This window comes from Telmatherina bonti (assembly GCF_933228915.1).
Source record: "Telmatherina bonti genome assembly, chromosome: 6".
Lineage (NCBI taxonomy): Eukaryota > Metazoa > Chordata > Actinopteri > Atheriniformes > Telmatherinidae > Telmatherina > Telmatherina bonti.
The window spans coordinates 42,219,603-42,240,124 of NC_136624.1; the positions used below are offsets into that span (position 1 = coordinate 42,219,603).

Consider the following 20,522-nt stretch of genomic DNA (forward strand, 5'->3'; position numbering starts at 1 on the left):
ATATATTTATTTATTCCACAGTGAGAGGGGGTGTATTAGATGACTCACTAATGTCCACTGAAGTGGCTAATTTGCAAATAAACCATCGTCACCCGTGTTTTTACTGGAAAAGTGCCGTTAAACCGTTGGTCCCAGACGATCTGTGGGCAGGACCTGACAGATAGTAACTATACTCAGTCTGCCTTGCAAGTTCTTCCATAAACTCCACTGGAAAGCTGAGATTCCTGGAAGGTGGAGGATAGAAACCTTTCCAGTCATAACTGGAGATTCATCCAGGCGTGGGCGACACCAAAATGCTTCCTGTCGATGATACTGTTAGTTTACAGTACTTTTCCTCCAGATCAATACTTCTTCCCCTTGATTGAAAACCATGATAGTACAGTGTGCATTAATATTTTTATTGCAATTAATAGTTGAAAGATATGCTTTTAAATGAATAAATTATACTGATGAGTAAGTTAAACAAAAATGAAATAAATCTTTTTAGAATAATAAAAAATATGAAATTATGGAATAATATCCCGAGTATTCATCTAGATAAGAATGTGTAATATCTAGAAGTAATATGATTAAGATAATAATAAAATAACCTGCATTACACCAGTAAAATATCTAAATAAAACCTCATCATCACCAACAGCACCATCATGACATCTGATAGGCCGCCCTGATCATGTGACACATGCAGTTTTACTGCCTAAAAGTCTCAAAGCAAAAGTCATGTTTAGTATTAACAGAAAGGTATTTACATACTTAAAGTATGAAATCTGATGCGATTATGACTGGATCGACTGCAGAGTATCGGTAAATGAGCCTCTCTAACCAGTCGCCCGGGTAGTTTATCTTCATCCAGAACCACAAGATGCTGCAACACAAACTCTGCAAGCGTCCAGGAACAGAAGTCGTGTCCCACAACACGCATTTTATCCATAAGAAAACATTTTTAGGCAAAACCAGATATTGGGAGTTTCCAGCAGACACGATGCTTAAAACGTAAACCTTTGTTTCATCTCTTTCCAGGGAACCAAACGACTTTTCTCAGTAGAAATAATTAAATCTTCAGATTACTCTGGAAAATCTACAGTTTCACTGTGAAATAAGAAAAATGTGAAATCTCTCAGTATGACACTGAAAGAGCGTCAACGAACATGTAGCTTCCACGTCCACGTCAGCCTTTCTGCTGGGAAAGTCGCTTCGTTTGGGGAAATGTCAACACGCCAAACTAATCCTGATCCGGACCAAAGAACCGGACTCGGTCCGCCTACAAACGCAGGTCTCGGCTTGTTTCAAGCAGACCAAATCCAGGAAGCGGACTACAAACCAAGTCCCCTCCTGCATGTGGCGTAGCGTTGCATTGTGGGTAAATCCATAGCGATGGCGTTAAGGGTCCTCTGCCTCGTCTGGTGTTCATACTGCGTCCATTGTTGCAGTGGATTTCTGCAGGATACTTGCATAAGACACAATAAAAACCCAAAACAGCCATAGTTTGGTCTCCATGTTTAACTGGCAGGTGGAGGAAACAGAGTTTTCTTCTTCACGCCGGTCTGGTCCTCTCTTCTGCTAAATACTAGTGCAGCGCCACCTCTGGTGGGAATGGGGATATTATGGGTAGTCTAGCCATCCATTACTTATGTAGCAATGGGGATGTTACCTGATGCACTGAGAAGTACCTCGCTCTATTTCTCTAATGTATTAATGTATAAATATATGCCAATATTGCAGTCTCTAACTTATTTCTCCTTTTTTCCGCAGGTCTTCCTGAATAAGTGCAGTTGTACATGTTGATCTGTCTTTCCTGTCCTCTCCACCCCAACCAGTCGAGGCAGATGGCTGCCCTCCCTGAGCCGGGTTCTGCTGGAGGTTTTCTTCCTGTTAAAGGGGAGTTTTTTCCTTCCCACTGTCGCCTCGTGCAGCTCAGGATGGGGGATTGGATCCAAGTCATCACTCGATGCAATCAGCTGGTTTCTGTTATAGGATATGTATAAGAATTGAAATATTATTCTAATGGTTTGGCTGGTTTGACCAAAGAGCAGTTTGTGTGTTCGTTCACCAGCATTGAACCGAAAAGCCAGTCGGAGAAATTCAACATGTGGGAAAAGAAATGCTGATAGATAGATAGTTTAACAAAGGCAATGGTGTCACACAGCAAAACAGCCAATCAGGTTGGTGTAAAAGGTTCCATGAACCCAACTTTAAAAGGTTTGTTCCTTCCCTTTTTTCTCTTTGTTTATTTCCATGCTTCATGTTTTATTGAAGCTCGGATAGGCTCCAGCTTCTGTGACCCTGATCTGAACTATGCGGTAAAGAAAATGGAAGGATGTTTTATCGGTGCAACAGACGTCACATGTAGCCCGAGCATCCAAAAGAAAGTTTATTTTACACAGTGAAAACCAGGAATAAAACACGAAAAGGAAAATATAACGGTTCATAACCACTCTCTCTGCGACCTGACGAGGCTTGTTCAGGCGATGTTAGTTCATAGTTACCGTTAGAAAAGGATGTCCAGCAGTTCTGACCCACGTTTCTGATTGAATCTGCTGCCAGAAAGTTTCTGGAAGCAAAATTTTGAGCGGTGAAAGAAACTGCAGGTTTGTTTGCAGCTAACAACAACATGCAAAGCTGTTGCTAACCTTACAAAGTCTGGGTTGGAGCAACACTACTAAACTCTTCAGCATCCCTCTTGCATCCTGTCTCTGCTCTGAGACCTCTCCAGCCAGTGAAAGTCAGTCTGAAGTTGACTCCGTCCTTCTCTTTTTCTTCCAGTAACTTGTGCTTTGTAGGCAGTGAGTATGTTTACATCCAGCTGTGTGACACGCAGCTGCGAAGCAAAATGAAGCTATATGGTGAAGAGTGGTTTTCAGCCTCAGCATGCTGCAACGCAACAACAGCTCCAGGAACAACCTCTGTCAGCGTGCCACAAGCCTTACGTCGTAGAAGCACATGCATTAACATAAAATGAAGACTTGGTTACTGGTAATAAACTAAAGAACGGGTCGCGTTTGGTGAAGGGACCAGCTGGTTGTTGCTGCTCGGACTGAGATGCAAAAGTTTCGACAGACATCTGATTTGGATCCAACGTTGCAAAAAACACATCATGACTCCTAAAGAAATGTTTCGCATCAAAATGGCAACAAAAGTGCAGAAATAAAAGAAAAACTGGAGAAGAACAGTTCCTGAACAACTTAGAAACAAACTGCATGAATCTCGGAGGATTCAGAACCGGCTTCCTCTTCGTGCAGGAGAAGTCAGTCACCGTAAGCCGCTCTGATTGGCTGCTTATTGCTGCGTGTCTTTGGATGGAAAAGATTTACAAAAAGCCAAATGATCTGACAGTTCCACACCGAAGGAGGAAAGGAAATTAAAGGTTTGTTTCAGGAGAAAAAACGGCTCGTCAGACTTCACAGAGCACGCTGGGTGAAGTTTTCCTCTGAGAATACTTTGAAGAGTATTTCCCACTTTTAGTTGTGTGTGCATGGAGAGTGGAAGTGCTTCACATCGCCTTACGCTGTAGTCCTGCAGCTATTCTAGTCTCCACATCCTCAAGATTAAAAGAAGAACATCCTCATTGTGGTGGCATTGCTGTTCACACAAAAGGGATTTCATGTACTTTAACTAAACATTTAGCAAGTCGAGACAAGCCAGCTTCATTTATGAAGTGTTTTACTGCAGCAGCTGCAAAGTGATTCATGGAAAATAACTAAAACTTTAAAGGACAAAATCAGAAATAAAACAAAAATAAAATAAAAAAATCAGAGAAATAGAAAAGAAAAATTCGGTTCAGTGGCTGAAAGGTCAATAAAACATGGTGAGTTGAAGTATTTAAGGAATTTATTTGGCTTTTCGGTCATTTTTTGGAATAAATTGTTTCTTCTGAAGAACTTTGAAATTCCTGTTTCAGTTTCAGTCATGGGTCAATGGGACAAATCTTCTGTCATTCCGGGTCTTTGGAGGACAAGAAAAGGTCTTATAAATATATTTAACTGATGAAAAACACCAGATTTGTAATCATGCAAATGATTCTGAACCCTTGAAGGCAGTTTGCTTTCACCGGTTTGATAAAGTCACGTGCAACAGAAACGTTTCATGCTGCTTTAAAATCGGCTGCAGAGAAAGTGGAAAGTAGGTGACTAAAGTATTTTTTCAAGTTTTCCCGTTTCAGGCGCAGACATGTGACGGGAAAATGACACCATGTCCGAAGTGACTCAGTTCACTGGTTTTCTCTCAAATAAAACGTCAGCCTGAGGTGAAGCATCTATCAAAATATCCTCCTTTTATTTATTTATTTTCTGTAAAAAACCAGACCAAGCAATCACGGTCTCATGTGATCCCACCCAGAATGCTGAAGAACGACCGTTTCCAGCTGCTCTCCTGGCCAGAGCAGGAAAACGGGAGCGTAATAAGCTGCTTCTCGTCTTGCTTAACAGACGTTGTAATTTAACTGTTGGTAACAGGAGAGGCAACCGGCTCTAATAATGGTCTATACCCTCTAATTTGTGTGGGGATTTACCTCGCCTGCCTTGTCTCACAGGCTCTGGATGCTGCTTCGCTATCCATGCTGCTCAGAGAAGAGGAGGATGAGATGGAAGAGCCGAGAGGAAGAGAGACGTATGGAGGGAGAGCTGGGGAGGGTAAAGTCTCCCACAGCAGGAGGTCACCATCCAAAGCAGAGATACTACAGAGACCAAATCCATTCCCTGTTCCTCATAATATCCCAAAATGTTGGTATGATTAACCCCAGGAAGTGTGGCTTCATTAGTCCCAGTCTGACTGGTAAAACCCCGCGTGGACTAACTGGCTGAAGATACATGATTGCAAACACTAATAAAGACGCAGCATGGAGAAAAGAGCAGCACATTTCCAGAGCTACTTTTTCCTTTATTCATTTAAAAAGAAATAATAAATAAGATGATGTTGGAAGCTCTTCCAGCGGCCTGAGCCTCTGTTTCCTGGTTTATATTCTCTGAACTTCAGCCTCAGACTCTGCGGCTTCCAGAAACTTTCCTTCTGCTCTCATATGTGTCGCAAAGGCAAGCCTTTTCTCTTGAAAAGTACAGATCAAGCTTTATCTTTCTGGAACATGTAATCCGAAGGGAAAAGCTCGACTGGAAGCCATGAGGAGGCGTCCTGCGAGCTTCGACTCTGCCGTCTCAGCCTTTGTAGCGCAGAGCTCGTTTCCATTCAGCTGGGAGAGCTGGTCAAAGCTGGGAGATCAAGCAGCTCCCAGCAGCTTTTTACACACAAATACTTGACTTGTCTCAATAGTTTTTGAAAGAATGGTGTGCAAAGAAAAAAAGCAGCTGAAGATCTTCTGCTCTCCCTGGCCTCCAGCAGGCTTGACAGCAATTTGAAGAAAAAGTTAGAAGATTTTGGAAATTGTGTCTTAAATTGGGTAGAAAATAGGTGCTTCTCCCTCGGAGACAGGCTGCCATTTCCATGCTTGTTTGTTTCCTTCTTAGCTGCTTTCTCTCTCTCTGCTCATGGTATTGCACAAAACCATCTGCCATACAGGCCCTTTGTGACTCTTAGTGGCTGTCTTCATCAGCTCAAGATCTGCTGCAGAAAAACAGCTTTAATTGGTTCTGAGGGGGGAAAGAAGAGGGCTGCATGTTTCTACACAGCTCACAGAAAACGCTTGAGAATGATCAAGAAATCTGCTTGCAAAGACATTTACTGCTGATAATATACACACTGATCCACACAGATCAGTGTTTCGCCTCCTCTGCAACTACTGCCCTGCAAGTCCGAGGCCTTGTCCACACAGGTGTCTCACAAAACCAAGATATTCCTCCCTGATTCGGCCTGGCGTCCACACCAAAACGCAGATTTATGCAATGAAAAACGACTCCGACCAAAGTGAAGACGTGCGAAATCTCCGTTTGCAGATCTGCATGTGGACATTTCTAACCGCACTTTTAGGTTTTTACATCGTCACCGCCTGTGACAGAAGAGACCATGACGTCACACGAGGGACCTTTGTTTCCACCAGCATGGACGTCCTCAGAACTGTGTCGGCGTTATCCGTCGTCCGGGCGCTTTGCGTGTGTCTTCACACTGCCGTCAGTTCCGCTCCACGTAGGCGACCGAAGGCGACGGAGGAGATTAAGGATGGTTATTTCCACCACCTCACCAAATCACGTTGGAGGCATGTTTGGAGTTTTGTGGAAGTGACGTTGTGAGACGGAGTAGTTCTTCGGAGCGCTACCGCCGCCTGAAGGTTAGATATGCTGATGAATGTGCTTAACGGCGCGGTCGTGCGGATCGGTGTAGATGGATGTGGTTTTGGAAAACGAGGTCGCGTGGACTTTTTCTTTACTGGCTGGAAGCGGGAAGATATTCGGTTTTACAAAACATGACGTGTGGACAAGGTCTTCAACGTGTTCCAACTACAACACGCCTGGTTCCCATTAATAAAGCTCCTCACTGAGGTCTTTACACGCGCACTAACGGGACTCTTATTTAATTCAGCTGTGTTAAAGAGGGATCACCTCTAAACATGCAGGGTCGTGGTTCTGGAGGACCTCTGGGTACGTTTCCGTTACACCTAGAATTTCACAAAAACTAAATATTGCATTAAAAAAGCCAAATGGAAACACCTCCATTTAAAACAAAGACTGAAATATCACTAAAAGTTTCCACACTCTCATGAGGTGGATTTTCAGACATTTTGAAAGAGAAAAATATCCGTTACATTTCTGGTAAAGATGGAACAGTATGGAACAAACAGCAGATTTCAGTTTTAGAAAAGAAAACGAGGGAGAAAAGCTCCAGAAGGCCGCAGCAAACTCTCCACAGCAAGTAGAAAATGCCAAAATAACGCGACTCAGCGACCTTGCATAACCCGCAACTCTCGCAGAATCTCCTCCGACTGATGAGATTCTACGAGGACTGAGGCTTATGTGCTAAACACTATTCAGTGGAAACATCTGCAAATCGCCATTATTGTTTGTTGAAACTTACAAATATTTTTATTTTGCAATAAAATATAATGGAAATGCAGCTACTGGCAAAGATGCTTTGCAAAGCACGTGATCTTTACAATAAACACGTCATGAAACCAGAGCAACTATGACAAACTTTTTGCAGATTTTTGCTTAAATCCGCTTCTGCAATATTTCACATTATTTCACACCGCCGGCGCTGCTGAGCTTTCCATCAGTAAACAACGTCCAAACCCTGCAGAGCTCTGTCCAGGTTCGGTTAGAGAAGCGTCACCACAGCTTATAAAGACAACCGCTTACACTGGCGAAGCCCAGGGATGCCCTCCCCCTTCTCTTCGCGCTGTCAGCGCTCTGCACTGTTTGTGTGCTCTGAAGGGCTTTTAGAAATTAGATTCTGTTGTTGCTGTAGCTTTGCAGACATTTCACAACCCATTAGCTGCTCTTTCAGCCCCAACAGCTACTCAACCAGTGAAAGAGAAAAGAGCAGAGGGGAGAAAGTGACTGTATAGAAGGCATTTTCAAGTGCTGGATCTGAAAGAGTCGTTATTGTAGGAAAATAAGAGAATATGATCAGTACCTGGGCTGTTTGAATATAGCTAAACATTCTGGTCAAGACACAGGAAAGATCATCTATCTGTTCATGTTTGGACCAACGCTGTAGCGAAGCACGTTAAAGCACAGCTTCTTCTCCTTTTAAAGTGTACAAACATCCATTACACACGTTCCTGATGTCACACATTCGCCAACAACCAGCTAACAGCATTTCAACATTTTAGATAGTTTTTCTTATCCTCTTGTTTACCTCTGAAATTTACACTTTTACCAAAATAAATGTTTTTGACTTTTTATGATAAAAGATGGAAGAAGCAAAGCAGAAAGCCAAGATAAGACTGGTGGACAAAGCAAAGACATGCGAAGAAACAAGACAGAATAAACGTGAGACAATGTTGGCAGATGCTCCTGAACAGTTAGCTGTTAGCCATTAGCTTTCCTCATCTGTTTCTGCAAAATTCTTGTGAAGCAGATCTATCATTATAATTATTAACATTTTACTCTCTGTGTAGGTTCTTAATAACATTATTTGAAAAATAGTAGATTCCTAAAGAGAAACCCATTGAAACATGTTTATGAATGTAACAGGTTTATGCTAGTAGCCTATCATTGTTATTTCTGTGATTTCACACAAATGTCACATTTAGAGCTTCAAAACTGGAAAGTTTAACTGGATTCAAAAAAGAAACAAAAGCAATTTAATTCTTATATATATATATATATATATATATATATATATATATATATATATATATATATATATATATATATATATATAGATAGATAGATAGATAGATAGATATATCTATATATGCACTATAGTATCTCACATGAATCCTTTAAAAGATAAAGGAGAAGATAAACTCGAGCAGCAGGACTGAAAATCGATGGTCAGTAATTTACCCAAACACAAGTCGACTATATGTCGGCCACCACAGAGTTAAGGTGGTTCCCAGCGTATCTGATAGGGTTGAACAATTTGCACGGTTGGCAGAAAAACTATAATCAATCCAGAGATTATAGATAAGGGCACTAAAACCAGCCAAGCACAGCGTTTTTCCTTATCGCAATTACACCTTGCCCTCCTGCCTCAGGTACAGCCAATTAAGCTGGGAAAGGATTCGCCAGCAGGCACTTGACGTGGAGGAGCCCTCTCAGACGACTCCCAACCAGCCCCATCCTTCCTGAAGGCAGCTTGTTAACTACAGGTAGGCACAAACAAGCCCAAGCATGTGGGATTTTTGACTGCAGCCATATTTTATTATTATGTATATGTCTTAATGTTCTTCCTCCATAAAACACACACATGAAAACCAAACTTGAGTGGTGTGAGTGGTGTGTGTTCTGGTGAATGGCTGACTGCAGACGGCACTTCATAATGGAAACAAGGTCACAAAGACCTTGCCCTAACACCTCCTGCTATCATTCATCTGCTTTTTAATCCTTTCATTACTGTTCTGCTTTTCACTGAGGACTATAACGCAACGACTCAGCAGAGCAGAAAAGGACAGTAGAAGAAGAAAAAGAGACGCCATGTTTTACTGTAAGAGTGTCAAGTCAGCTAAGAAAGGGACAAGTGAGGTCAGAATCACGTTAAACACTCCGCAGGAATAAAATCGTTTGCCTTTTGTGCTTTTTCTTTAAGTCCAGCTGGATCAGCAGAGAAACGGCACAACGTTGTTGGCTTGGCTGCAGCTCACCAGACACACACACACACACACACACACACACACACACAACACTCAGGTAGCTGCCTGGAGATGTGACAGGTGATGAGGACGTGTGTGGAACGTAAAGAACACGCACTTGCACACGTCACACATGCCTGGTGTAGAAATACTCCTGGTTCCGGTGAGCCAGTCCATGAGTAGATGGCGGTCACGCTATCAATGTGCCATAAGTTCCTGAATTCAGCTTCTCTTACTCATCATGACACTCTGCTTAATCACAAGACATGTCAGGATCACAAATAATCACTGTTTGCAAAACGCAATCGCTTTGTTGTTCTGGCCTCTTGTATGGTAACAGGTTTAACCTGATAAATCCCAGAGGACTGGACAGAATGGCAAACTTTGGGCAATGGTGACGTCCTTCATGTCCTCTGAAGGTCCTTCTGTGGAGGATGGAGAAGACAACTAAGCAGACAGATGGACGGTATCGTACGTTGTCTGCGCTGCGTAATTAATCCGTTTCCAAGGAGCTTAGCTATCCATCACATGACAGAAAACAGCAATACTGCAGGAAACCACAGGGGGCAGTGCTGAGTTGGATAGCTGACAGGCAAACAGAGACAGAAACAAACCACAGAAGAAGAAGAAGAGGAAGAAGACGACGTAGACGACACCAGAGGTGGCAATTCCTGGTCCAAGAAAGTAAAAGTCCTGTTCTGACTAAACGAGCTGAACTTACAGAGCAGAGTTTATTTACCAGGTAAACGAGCCTGTTAGTGAAAACACCTGTTCTAAATGTTCAGGTAGATCCAGAAACATGGCAGGACTTCTACTTTCTGGACCAGGAACTGCCTCCTCTGGATACCGCCAAATAAAAACCACCTGAGGAAGCTGAGAATAGCAAAAAACTTCTTTCTTCTTCTGGTGTTTTTGGAGGGTTGTAAACAACCTAATTACTGCTGCCAAGCAGGATCAGAACCCTGAACTCTGCCCACTAGTGGATGAACTGACTAAACAAGCACGGCAGCATAAAAGACACATGGAAGTATGAGGACGGAGACGTTTGGCAACGTTTGAAACAGACATCCACATTTACGTACGTCAGGCAGCAGAAATGGACACACACACCGGGCCGAACCAGGAGAAACCACAACACCACGTTTGTTTGGCTGCCTTTTAATGTCGAAGGAAAACCTGTTTCTGCTCGGATATTTCCGAGCAGAAACAGGTATGAAGAAACACACACCTGGGTGTGTCAAAGTTCTACTGCCACCTAGAGGCCTGGGGTGAACACCTGGTAGCTTCTGCTCCTGTTTTTCCTTTTCCTTCTGACGGTTGTCGTTCCACTGTTGTGTAAATTCTTTTTGTTTTCAGACACATCAAGGAAAGACTTTGGCTTTTTGCAAAGAAATGTGGTGCAAGCGAGACCGAAATGACATGAAAACCAGGATTTCCTGGTAACTGCTAACATGCACGTGAAGCCAAAACTTATCAACATGCAAAAGCAGCAGCGGCTTCCATTCAAACATGTTTATCTACGTCCCTGAACGTACATGGAGCCCACACGATTATCTCATAAGAAGATACCGACTATGTAAAAACTTGTCCCCTGCAGCAAATATTTGCTTATTTATTTACTCTTACGTCTTTTTTTTTTCTCTTCTTTGAGGAAGCTGTTTAGATAGAAATGAAGGTAGGAACTGCAGATAGGCTCTTTGAGCTGCATGAAAAACAGATTCAAGTGAAGGCGTTAATAACGGCACAGCAAACAGAAGTCAGATTCAAAACAAATGAGAGACCACCACAGAGGGGGAGTCCATCCAGCCTTTACTGAGACTACACGCCACAGCAGACAGAGATAAGACAGACAATAGACAATGGATCCTGACTGACTGCTGCAGGAGTCAAAAGGGGGTAAATTGACTAAGTAGGTCGAGGCGAAGCGCGTACAGAGAAAACGTGTTAAACTTGGATCCTGATTGGCCACATGGGTCTCTGGATGCTTCTGGTGTAATTGCCTTGCTTATGTTTTTCTCCTCATTTTCAACATTTGCTGTGACGTGCAAAGTGATGGAGATGAAAACAGCTTCCTGTTGATGCAAATGATGTTTGTGACTGCCCCCCCCCACAGAGACCAGCATCTGAGAACGCTTCCTTCCACATCAACGCAAACAGCCGCTATGCTGCTGCTGGCAGAGTCCAGATGGCTGGAACTCAAGGGAGTGTGCGGCGGCTGTACTTACCACGTCCGCTGGACAGGGTGGTGTCTGTCGCCGCAGAGAGAGAGAGGCAGGCATGAGGGGAGGGGGGGGGGGGGAGAGAAACAATCATGGTTAGAACACAATAGATTTCGGTGGAAGTGGCGCTGCAATAATCAGTCACAGTTAAACAAGAGGGAAGTCGCTGGATGGTGACATGTACACAAGATGAGGAGCGTTGGAGAAAACGATGTTGTCTCCGTCTCTAACCAAGGCAGCAGGTTTTTAAGCAGGTTGCACGAACCTGCAGTGTGTACGAACCCCGACAGAAGCAGCCAGGAAAGCTCTTCGTTGTCCTGCCCGGCAGACGTTTTAAGACGGGACCAGAAGCAGAGGCTGCAGCCTGATGCAACATTTATGTTTCTGCAAAGCCGCCAAGTGCATTAAAACGTAAACTTCTATCTGAACATATTATCCATTCGCATCAGGGACAGCTTCTGGCATGGCTCCTAATGATGAGAGTCCAACTGCTTCTGGTCACATCACACTTTTATTTTCACTCAGATGGATGAAATCCAAATTCGCCTTCAGCACGCTGACATTTGTAGCTTTGATTTGGAATTGCTGTCCCAGTTAGCAGACACATTTTGGCCTAATATTGGCCCAGTTATGGTACTGGCCAGTGTTATACCAAACATCGTGACCTGGACCGATCCTTGGTTGTGGCTTGTGAGGAGGCCTAAACCTCAGCAGCCAGGTGTGACACGGGTTGCAGTGAGTGTTGTGATGTCCAGATGTGGCTCAAACCCCCGGAGCACAGTTTTACACCATAATGGTGGACATGTCGCAGAGTTTGGGCGATGACACGGTGTGAATTTGCACCTTCAGCCTAAATATGGAAGAAAAGCGGCCGCAGGAGAATCTGATGCTTCAGGTGGAAGCGTTTTAAAGTGCTGCCTTTCCTCTCTAATGCAAGATGTTTCCTCCATGTTCCTCACATTGTGCCTGACATCCTGCTGCACTGCATGATCTGGGGGCGTGCGCATGCGCTCAGTCCATGCTTTCTGCAGTAGTTGCTGTCTAGTTTCATGCAGAAACCTTTTTATGGCCTGAATGGAACCTCAAGCCAAAACGCGTCAATCTAAAGTTGCTGCAAATCTTTGTGTTTCTGACCTTTTCAGACGTAAACTCAGAGCATTTTCTGCAGCAGGACAGCAGATATGTGACCCGGCATTGTTGCAAACCTTCGTTGCAATTCGCTGAATAAATTCTGCAGTATCGGCATCTTTGTCACCGTTTCCTTTGACTTGGCATTCAGTGAAACCTCTCTCCACCTTCAGAGCACACGGCTGATGGAGGGTGATGGATGGCACGCTCTCCTTAAAGACGACACCAAATGGAAAATATGGGACGTTTGGGAAAATGCCTCGTATCCAACATGTAATCACCTCGTGAAGCATGCTATGATGAGTTCATCCCACTTCAGCTAAACCAGCTGTTGGATGCAGCTGTGCCTGATGCTGGTCTCTGTAAAAAGTGGCCCGTTTGCTTGAGATCGTGTAATAATGAGGAATGCGGAAGCAGTGGGTGGAGGACGTGGCTACATACAGAACAGAGGTATCGCTCTCAGAAGTGCAACACGCTGCATGTTTGTTCCACTGACAGATTTCTCATGCAGAATAGTCTGTTCCATTATTGATGTATTGAATATAAAATGCATAATTGGCTGAATAAATGCCTCTCTGCATCAAGTTAAAACAAACTGCCTACGTTCCTTTTATTTTCTTTGACCTTTTCAGCCTTCAGTAGGGTGGGGGCCCCCTCTGTCAGGGGTGGGGCCCCCCCTCTGTCAGTGACATGCATGTATGAGAGGTCATTTTCCTTACAAATATTTTTAAATACATCTTGAAATCTCTGCAAGTTTGACATGTTTACAGAAAAATAAATCCCTAAAAAAACAGAATCAAGCGCAGGGCCATCCAAATGAGAGCTTTGCAAGCAGACGGACTGTCTCTATTCCCTTTCAGCACGTTTAAAGGCGCTCCACTCCATCCCAACAGAACTTTGCTTCGCACATGTTCAATTATTCATCTCCCTCTGTCAAGAATTCAGCCTTGCAAGCACTTGCCAGTATTCCCCACAAATTGGCAGGCAGGCTTATATCTGGCATATGGTGCAGAGCAGTGCTGCTTTTCTTTCCTTCCCTCCTCGGTTGCCCCCCCCCCCCCCAGAATGCACAAGCAGTATAGTAGTAACACATGTTGGCATCCAGTTCCGCCACACATTCTCATCCTCTGCCCACAAACTGCAACAGGTAAAACATTCAGCAAAGCTTTCACTGTGCAAAACTGACTGCCGCAGACTGGAAGGGATGTATTCATTTTAAACAGCTGAATCTGATCCAGGAAGGGTCTAATCGGGACATAAGTCTGCTTCAATAAATCACAGAGCCGTCACAGTGATGCTTGTAAATGATGAGATGGTAAAATATCCAGAAGCTCCTGCTGCCTGTCGGCCACGAACAACACGGATGGAGAAAGAAGCTGAGAAAAAATAACATCTTTTCCTCTTTATTGTGAAACCACAATGTGTTGTAGCTCTTAGACAAATCATCAGGTTTACACTCACTGGCCACTTTATCAGGAACACCCTTCTGGTATCGGCCTGGACTCCCGTTTTCCCACAGAGATATTGTTCCATGTTGACATGAAGCATCACACAGTTACTGCAGAGAATCTCCCGTTCCACCTCATCACCATGAGAATCTCCCGTTCCACCTCATCACCATGAGAATCTCCCGTTCCACCTCATCACCATGAGAATCTCCCGTTCCACCTCATCACCATGAGAATCTCCCGTTCCACCTCATCATGATGAGAATCTCCTGTTCCACCTCATCACCATGAGAATCTCCCGTTCCACCTCATCACCATGAGAATCTCCCGTTCCACCTCATCACCATGAGAATCTCCCGTTCCACCTCATCACCATGAGAATCTCCCGTTCCACCTCATCACCATGAGAATCTCCCGTTCCACCTCATCACCATGAGAATCTCCCGTTCCACCTCATCACCATGAGACTCTCCTGTTCCACCTCATCACCATGAGAATCTCCCGTTCCACCTCATCACCATGAGAATCTCCCGTTCCACCTCATCACCATGAGAATCTCCCGTTCCACCTCATCATGATGAGAATCTCCCGTTCCACCTCATCACCATGAGAATCTCCCGTTCCACCTCATCACCATGAGAATCTCCCGTTCCACCTCATCATGATGAGAATCTCCCGTTCCACCTCATCACCATGAGAATCTCCCGTTCCACCTCATCATGATGAGAATCTCCCGTTCCACCTCATCACCATGAGAATCTCCTGTTCCACCTCATTATGATGAGAATCTCCCGTTCCACCTCATCACCATGAGAATCTCCCGTTCCACCTCATCACCATGAGAATCTCCCGTTCCACCTCATCATGATGAGAATCTCCCGTTCCACCTCATCACCATGAGAATCTCCCGTTCCACCTCATCATGATGAGAATCTCCCGTTCCACCTCATCACCATGAGAATCTCCTGTTCCACCTCATCACCATGAGAATCTCCCGTTCCACCTCATCACCATGAGAATCTCCCGTTCCACCTCATCACCATGAGAATCTCCCGTTCCACCTCATCACCATGAGAATCTCCCGTTCCACCTCATCACCATGAGAATCTCCCGTTCCACCTCATCATGATGAGAATCTCCCGTTCCACCTCATCACCATGAGAATCTCCCGTTCCACCTCATCATGATGAGAATCTCCCGTTCCACCTCATCACCATGAGAATCTCCTGTTCCACCTCATCACCATGAGAATCTCCCGTTCCACCTCATCACCATGAGAATCTCCCGTTCCACCTCATCATGATGAGAATCTCCCGTTCCACCTCATCATGATGAGAATCTCCTGTTCCAGCTCATCATGATGAGAATCTCCTGTTCCACCTCATCATGATGAGAATCTCCCGTTCCACCTCATCATGATGAGAATCTCCTGTTCCACCTCATCATGATGAGAATCTCCCGTTCCACCTCATCATGATGAGAATCTCCCGTTCCACCTCATCATGATGAGAATCTCCTGTTCCACCTCATCATGGTGAGAATCTCCCGTTCCACCTCATCACCATGAGAATCTCCCGTTCCACCTCATCATGATGAGAATCTCCCGTTCCACCTCATCATGATGAGAATCTCCCGTTCCACCTCATCATGATGAGAATCTCCCGTTCCACCTCATCATGATGAGAATCTCCCGTTCCACCTCATCATGGTGAGAATCTCCCGTTCCACCTCATCACCATGAGAATCTCCCGTTCCACCTCATCACCATGAGAATCTCCTGTTCCACCTCATCATGATGAGAATCTCCTGTTCCACCTCATCATGATGAGAATCTCCCGTTCCACCTCATCATGATGAGAATCTCCTGTTCCACCTCATCATGATGAGAATCTCCTGTTCCACCTCATCATGATGAGAATCTCCCGTTCCACCTCATCATGATGAGAATCTCCTGTTCCACCTCATCATGGTGAGAATCTCCCGTTCCACCTCATCACCATGAGAATCTCCCGTTCCACCTCATCACCATGAGAATTTCCCGTTCCACCTCATCACCATGAGAATCTCCTGTTCCACCTCATCATGATGAGAATCTCCTGTTCCACCTCATCACCATGAGAATCTCCCGTTCCACCTCATCATGATGAGAATCTCCCGTTCCACCTCATCACCATGAGAATCTCCTGTTCCACCTCATCACCATGAGAATTTCCCGTTCCACCTCATCATGATGAGAATCTCCTGTTCCACCTCATCATGGTGAGAATCTCCCGTTCCACCTCATCACCATGAGAATCTCCCGTTCCACCTCATCACCATGAGAATCTCCCGTTCCACCTCATCATGATGAGAATCTCCCGTTCCACCTCATCATGATGAGAATCTCCTGTTCCACCTCATCACCATGAGAATCTCCCGTTCCACCTCATCATGATGAGAATCTCCCGTTCCACCTCATCACCATGAGAATCTCCTGTTCCACCTCATCACCATGAGAATCTCCCGTTCCACCTCATCACCATGAGAATCTCCCGTTCCACCTCATCACCATGAGAATTTCCCGTTCCACCTCATCACCATGAGAATCTCCTGTTCCACCTCATCATGATGAGAATCTCCTGTTCCACCTCATCACCATGAGAATCTCCCGTTCCACCTCATCATGATGAGAATCTCCCGTTCCACCTCATCACCATGAGAATCTCCTGTTCCACCTCATCACCATGAGAATCTCCTGTTCCACCTCATCACCATGAGAATTTCCCGTTCCACCTCATCACCATGAGAATCTCCTGTTCCACCTCATCATGATGAGAATCTCCTGTTCCACCTCATCACCATGAGAATCTCCCGTTCCACCTCATCATGGTGAGAGTCTCCCGTTCCACCTCATCACCATGAGAATCTCCCGTTCCACCTCATCACCATGAGAATTTCCCGTTCCACCTCATCACCATGAGAATCTCCTGTTCCACCTCATCATGATGAGAATCTCCTGTTCCACCTCATCACCATGAGAATCTCCCGTTCCACCTCATCATGATGAGAATCTCCCGTTCCACCTCATCACCATGAGAATCTCCTGTTCCACCTCATCACCATGAGAATCTCCTGTTCCACCTCATCACCATGAGAATTTCCCGTTCCACCTCATCACCATGAGAATCTCCTGTTCCACCTCATCATGATGAGAATCTCCTGTTCCACCTCATCACCATGAGAATTTCCCGTTCCACCTCATCACCATGAGAATCTCCTGTTCCACCTCATCATGATGAGAATCTCCCGTTCCACCTCATCACCATGAGAATCTCCCGTTCCACCTCATCACCATGAGAATCTCCTGTTCCACCTCATCATGATGAGAATCTCCTGTTCCACCTCATCACCATGAGAATCTCCCGTTCCACCTCATCATGATGAGAATCTCCCGTTCCACCTCATCACCATGAGAATTTCCCGTTCCACCTCATCACCATGAGAATCTCCCGTTCCACCTCATCACCATGAGAATCTCCCGTTCCACCTCATCACCATGAGAATCTCCCGTTCCACCTCATCACCATGAGAATCTCCCGTTCCACCTCATCACCATGAGAATCTCCCGTTCCACCTCATCACCATGAGAATCTCCCGTTCCACCTCATCACCATGAGAACCTCCCGTTCCACCTCATCACCATGAGAATCTCCCGTTCCACCTCATCACCATGAGAATCTCCCGTTCCACCTCATCACGATGAGAATCTCCCGTTCCAGCTCATCATGATGAGAATCTCCCGTTCCACCTCATCACGATGAGAATCTCCCGTTCCACCTCATCACGATGAGAATCTCCCGTTCCACCTCATCATGATGAGAATCTCCCGTTCCACCTCATCATGATGAGAATCTCCCGTTCCACCTCATCATGGTGAGAATCTCCCGTTCCACCTCATCACCATGAGAATCTCCCGTTCCACCTCATCACCATGAGAATCTCCTGTTCCACCTCATCATGATGAGAATCTCCCGTTCCACCTCATCATGATGAGAATCTCCCGTTCCACCTCATCATGATGAGAATCTCCTGTTCCACCTCATCATGATGAGAATCTCCCGTTCCACCTCATCATGATGAGAATCTCCTGTTCCACCTCATCACCATGAGAATCTCCCGTTCCACCTCATCACCATGAGAATCTCCCGTTCCACCTCATCACCATGAGAATCTCCCGTTCCACCTCATCACCATGACAATCTCCCGTTCCACCTCATCACCATGAGAATCTCCCGTTCCACCTCATCACCATGAGAATCTCCCGTTCCACCTCATCACCATGACAATCTCCCGTTCCACCTCATCACCATGAGAATCTCCCGTTCCACCTCATCACCATGAGAATCTCCCGTTCCACCTCATCACCATGAGAATCTCCCGTTCCACCTCATCACCATGAGAATCTCCCGTTCCACCTCATCACCATGAGAATCTCCCGTTCCACCTCATCACCATGAGAATCTCCCGTTCCACCTCATCACCATGAGAATCTCCCGTTCCACCTCATCATGATGAGAATCTCCCGTTCCACCTCATCATGATGAGAATCTCCCGTTCCACCTCATCACCATGAGAATCTCCCGTTCCAACTCATCATCATGAGAATCTCCCGTTCCACCTCATCACCATGAGAATCTCCCGTTCCACCTCATCATGATGAGAATCTCCCGTTCCACCTCATCATGATGAGAATCTCCCGTTCCACCTCATCATGATGAGAATCTCCCGTTCCACCTCATCATGATGAGAATCTCCCGTTCCACCTCATCATGATGAGAATCTCCTGTTCCACCTCATCATGATGAGAATCTCCCGTTCCACCTCATCACCATGAGAATCTCCCGTTCCAACTCATCATCATGAGAATCTCCCGTTCCACCTCATCACCATGAGAATCTCCCGTTCCACCTCATCATGATGAGAATCTCCCGTTCCACCTCATCATGATGAGAATCTCCCGTTCCACCTCATCATCATGAGAATCTCCCGTTCCACCTCATCACCATGAGAATCTCCCGTTCCACCTCATCATGATGAGAATCTCCCGTTCCACCTCATCACCATGAGAATCTCCCGTTCCACCTCATCACCATGAGAATCTCCCGTTCCACCTCATCATGATGAGAATCTCCCGTTCCACCTCATCACCATGAGAATCTCCCGTTCCACCTCATCACCATGAGAATCTCCCGTTCCACCTCATCACCATGAGAACCTCCCGTTCCACCTCATCATGATGAGAATCTCCCGTTCCACCTCATCATGATGAGAATCTCCCGTTCCACCTCATCACCATGAGAATCTCCCGTTCCACCTCATCACCATGACAATCTCCCGTTCCACCTCATCACCATGAGAATCTCCCGTTCCACCTCATCATGATGAGAATCTCCCGTTCCACCTCATCACCATGAGAATCTCCCGTTCCACCTCATCACCATGAGAATCTCCCGTTCCACCTCATCACCATGAGAACCTCCCGTTCCACCTCATCACCATGACAATCTCCCGTTCCACCTCATCATGATGAGAATCTCCCGTTCCACCTCATCACCATGAGAATCTCCCGTTCCACCTCATCACCATGAGAATCTCCCGTTCCACCTCATCATGATGAAAATCTCCCGTTCCACCTCATCACCATGAGAACCTCCCGTTCCACCTCATCACCATGAGAATCTCCCGTTCCACCTCATCACCATGAGAATCTCCCGTTCCACCTCATCCTGAAGCTACTCTGCTGGATGTAGATCTGGTGACTGTGGAGCCGTTGGAGGACAGTGAACTCATCGTCATGGTGGAGATGATGTGAGCTTTGTGACATGGTGCATCATCCTGCTGGAAGTTTCCATCAGAAGATGCTACACTGTGCTCAGAAAGGGATGGACATGGTCAGCAGCAGGACTCAGGTAGGATGTGGAGGTTAAACCATGTCATGATGGTACTAAGGGGACCAAAGTGGGACAAGAAGCAGGATGGATCCATGTTGTCATGATGTTTCCAGCAGATTCTGATCCTAACATGTGAATGTGGAGCTGAACTGGAGACTCATCAGACCAGCAACGTTTCTCCATCTTCTATTGTCCAGTTCTGGTGAGTCTGTGTGAATTGTAGCCTCAGTTTCCTGTTCTTACTGACAGGAGGAACCCGCTGTGGTCTTCTGCTAAATATGGTCTAGAAAAAAGCTGCTCACTGAATTTTTTTCCATTTCTTCAGACCTTCTCCTGAAGTCCTGGAGACGGTTGTGTGTTAATAATTTCAAGTCCTCAGACCAACAACCTTCAGTCCCTTTCTTCATCATTCTGATGCTCACTTTGAACATCAGCATCATTTCTACATGCTGCCATGTGATTGGCCAGTTACATATTAAAGTTAACAACCTAAATTAGTCTGTGAGTATTTTTCTCAGTATTACATTGAAATATTTCATCCTGTATAATTTCTGGAACAAAACATATTGCTTTTCCGTCATTAACATCTGTTTGCTTCTGTCCTGCTGTCATGTCATTT

At 45.3% G+C, this 20,522-nt stretch overlaps 1 protein-coding gene across 1 annotated transcript in view; it reads right to left on the bottom strand.

Annotated features, from left to right (window-relative positions):
- The window catches only part of LOC306757213 (cadherin-4-like), a gene marked incomplete at both ends in the record, with an annotated part of 260,899 nt that overhangs the window by 102,014 nt on the left and 138,363 nt on the right, over nucleotides 1-20,522 (bottom strand). Inside the window, one exon of the mRNA XM_079242178.1 lies at nucleotides 11,404-11,427. Coding sequence (XP_079098304.1) covers nucleotides 11,404-11,427 — 24 coding nt within the window. The remainder of the gene's footprint in view (nucleotides 1-11,403; nucleotides 11,428-20,522) is intronic.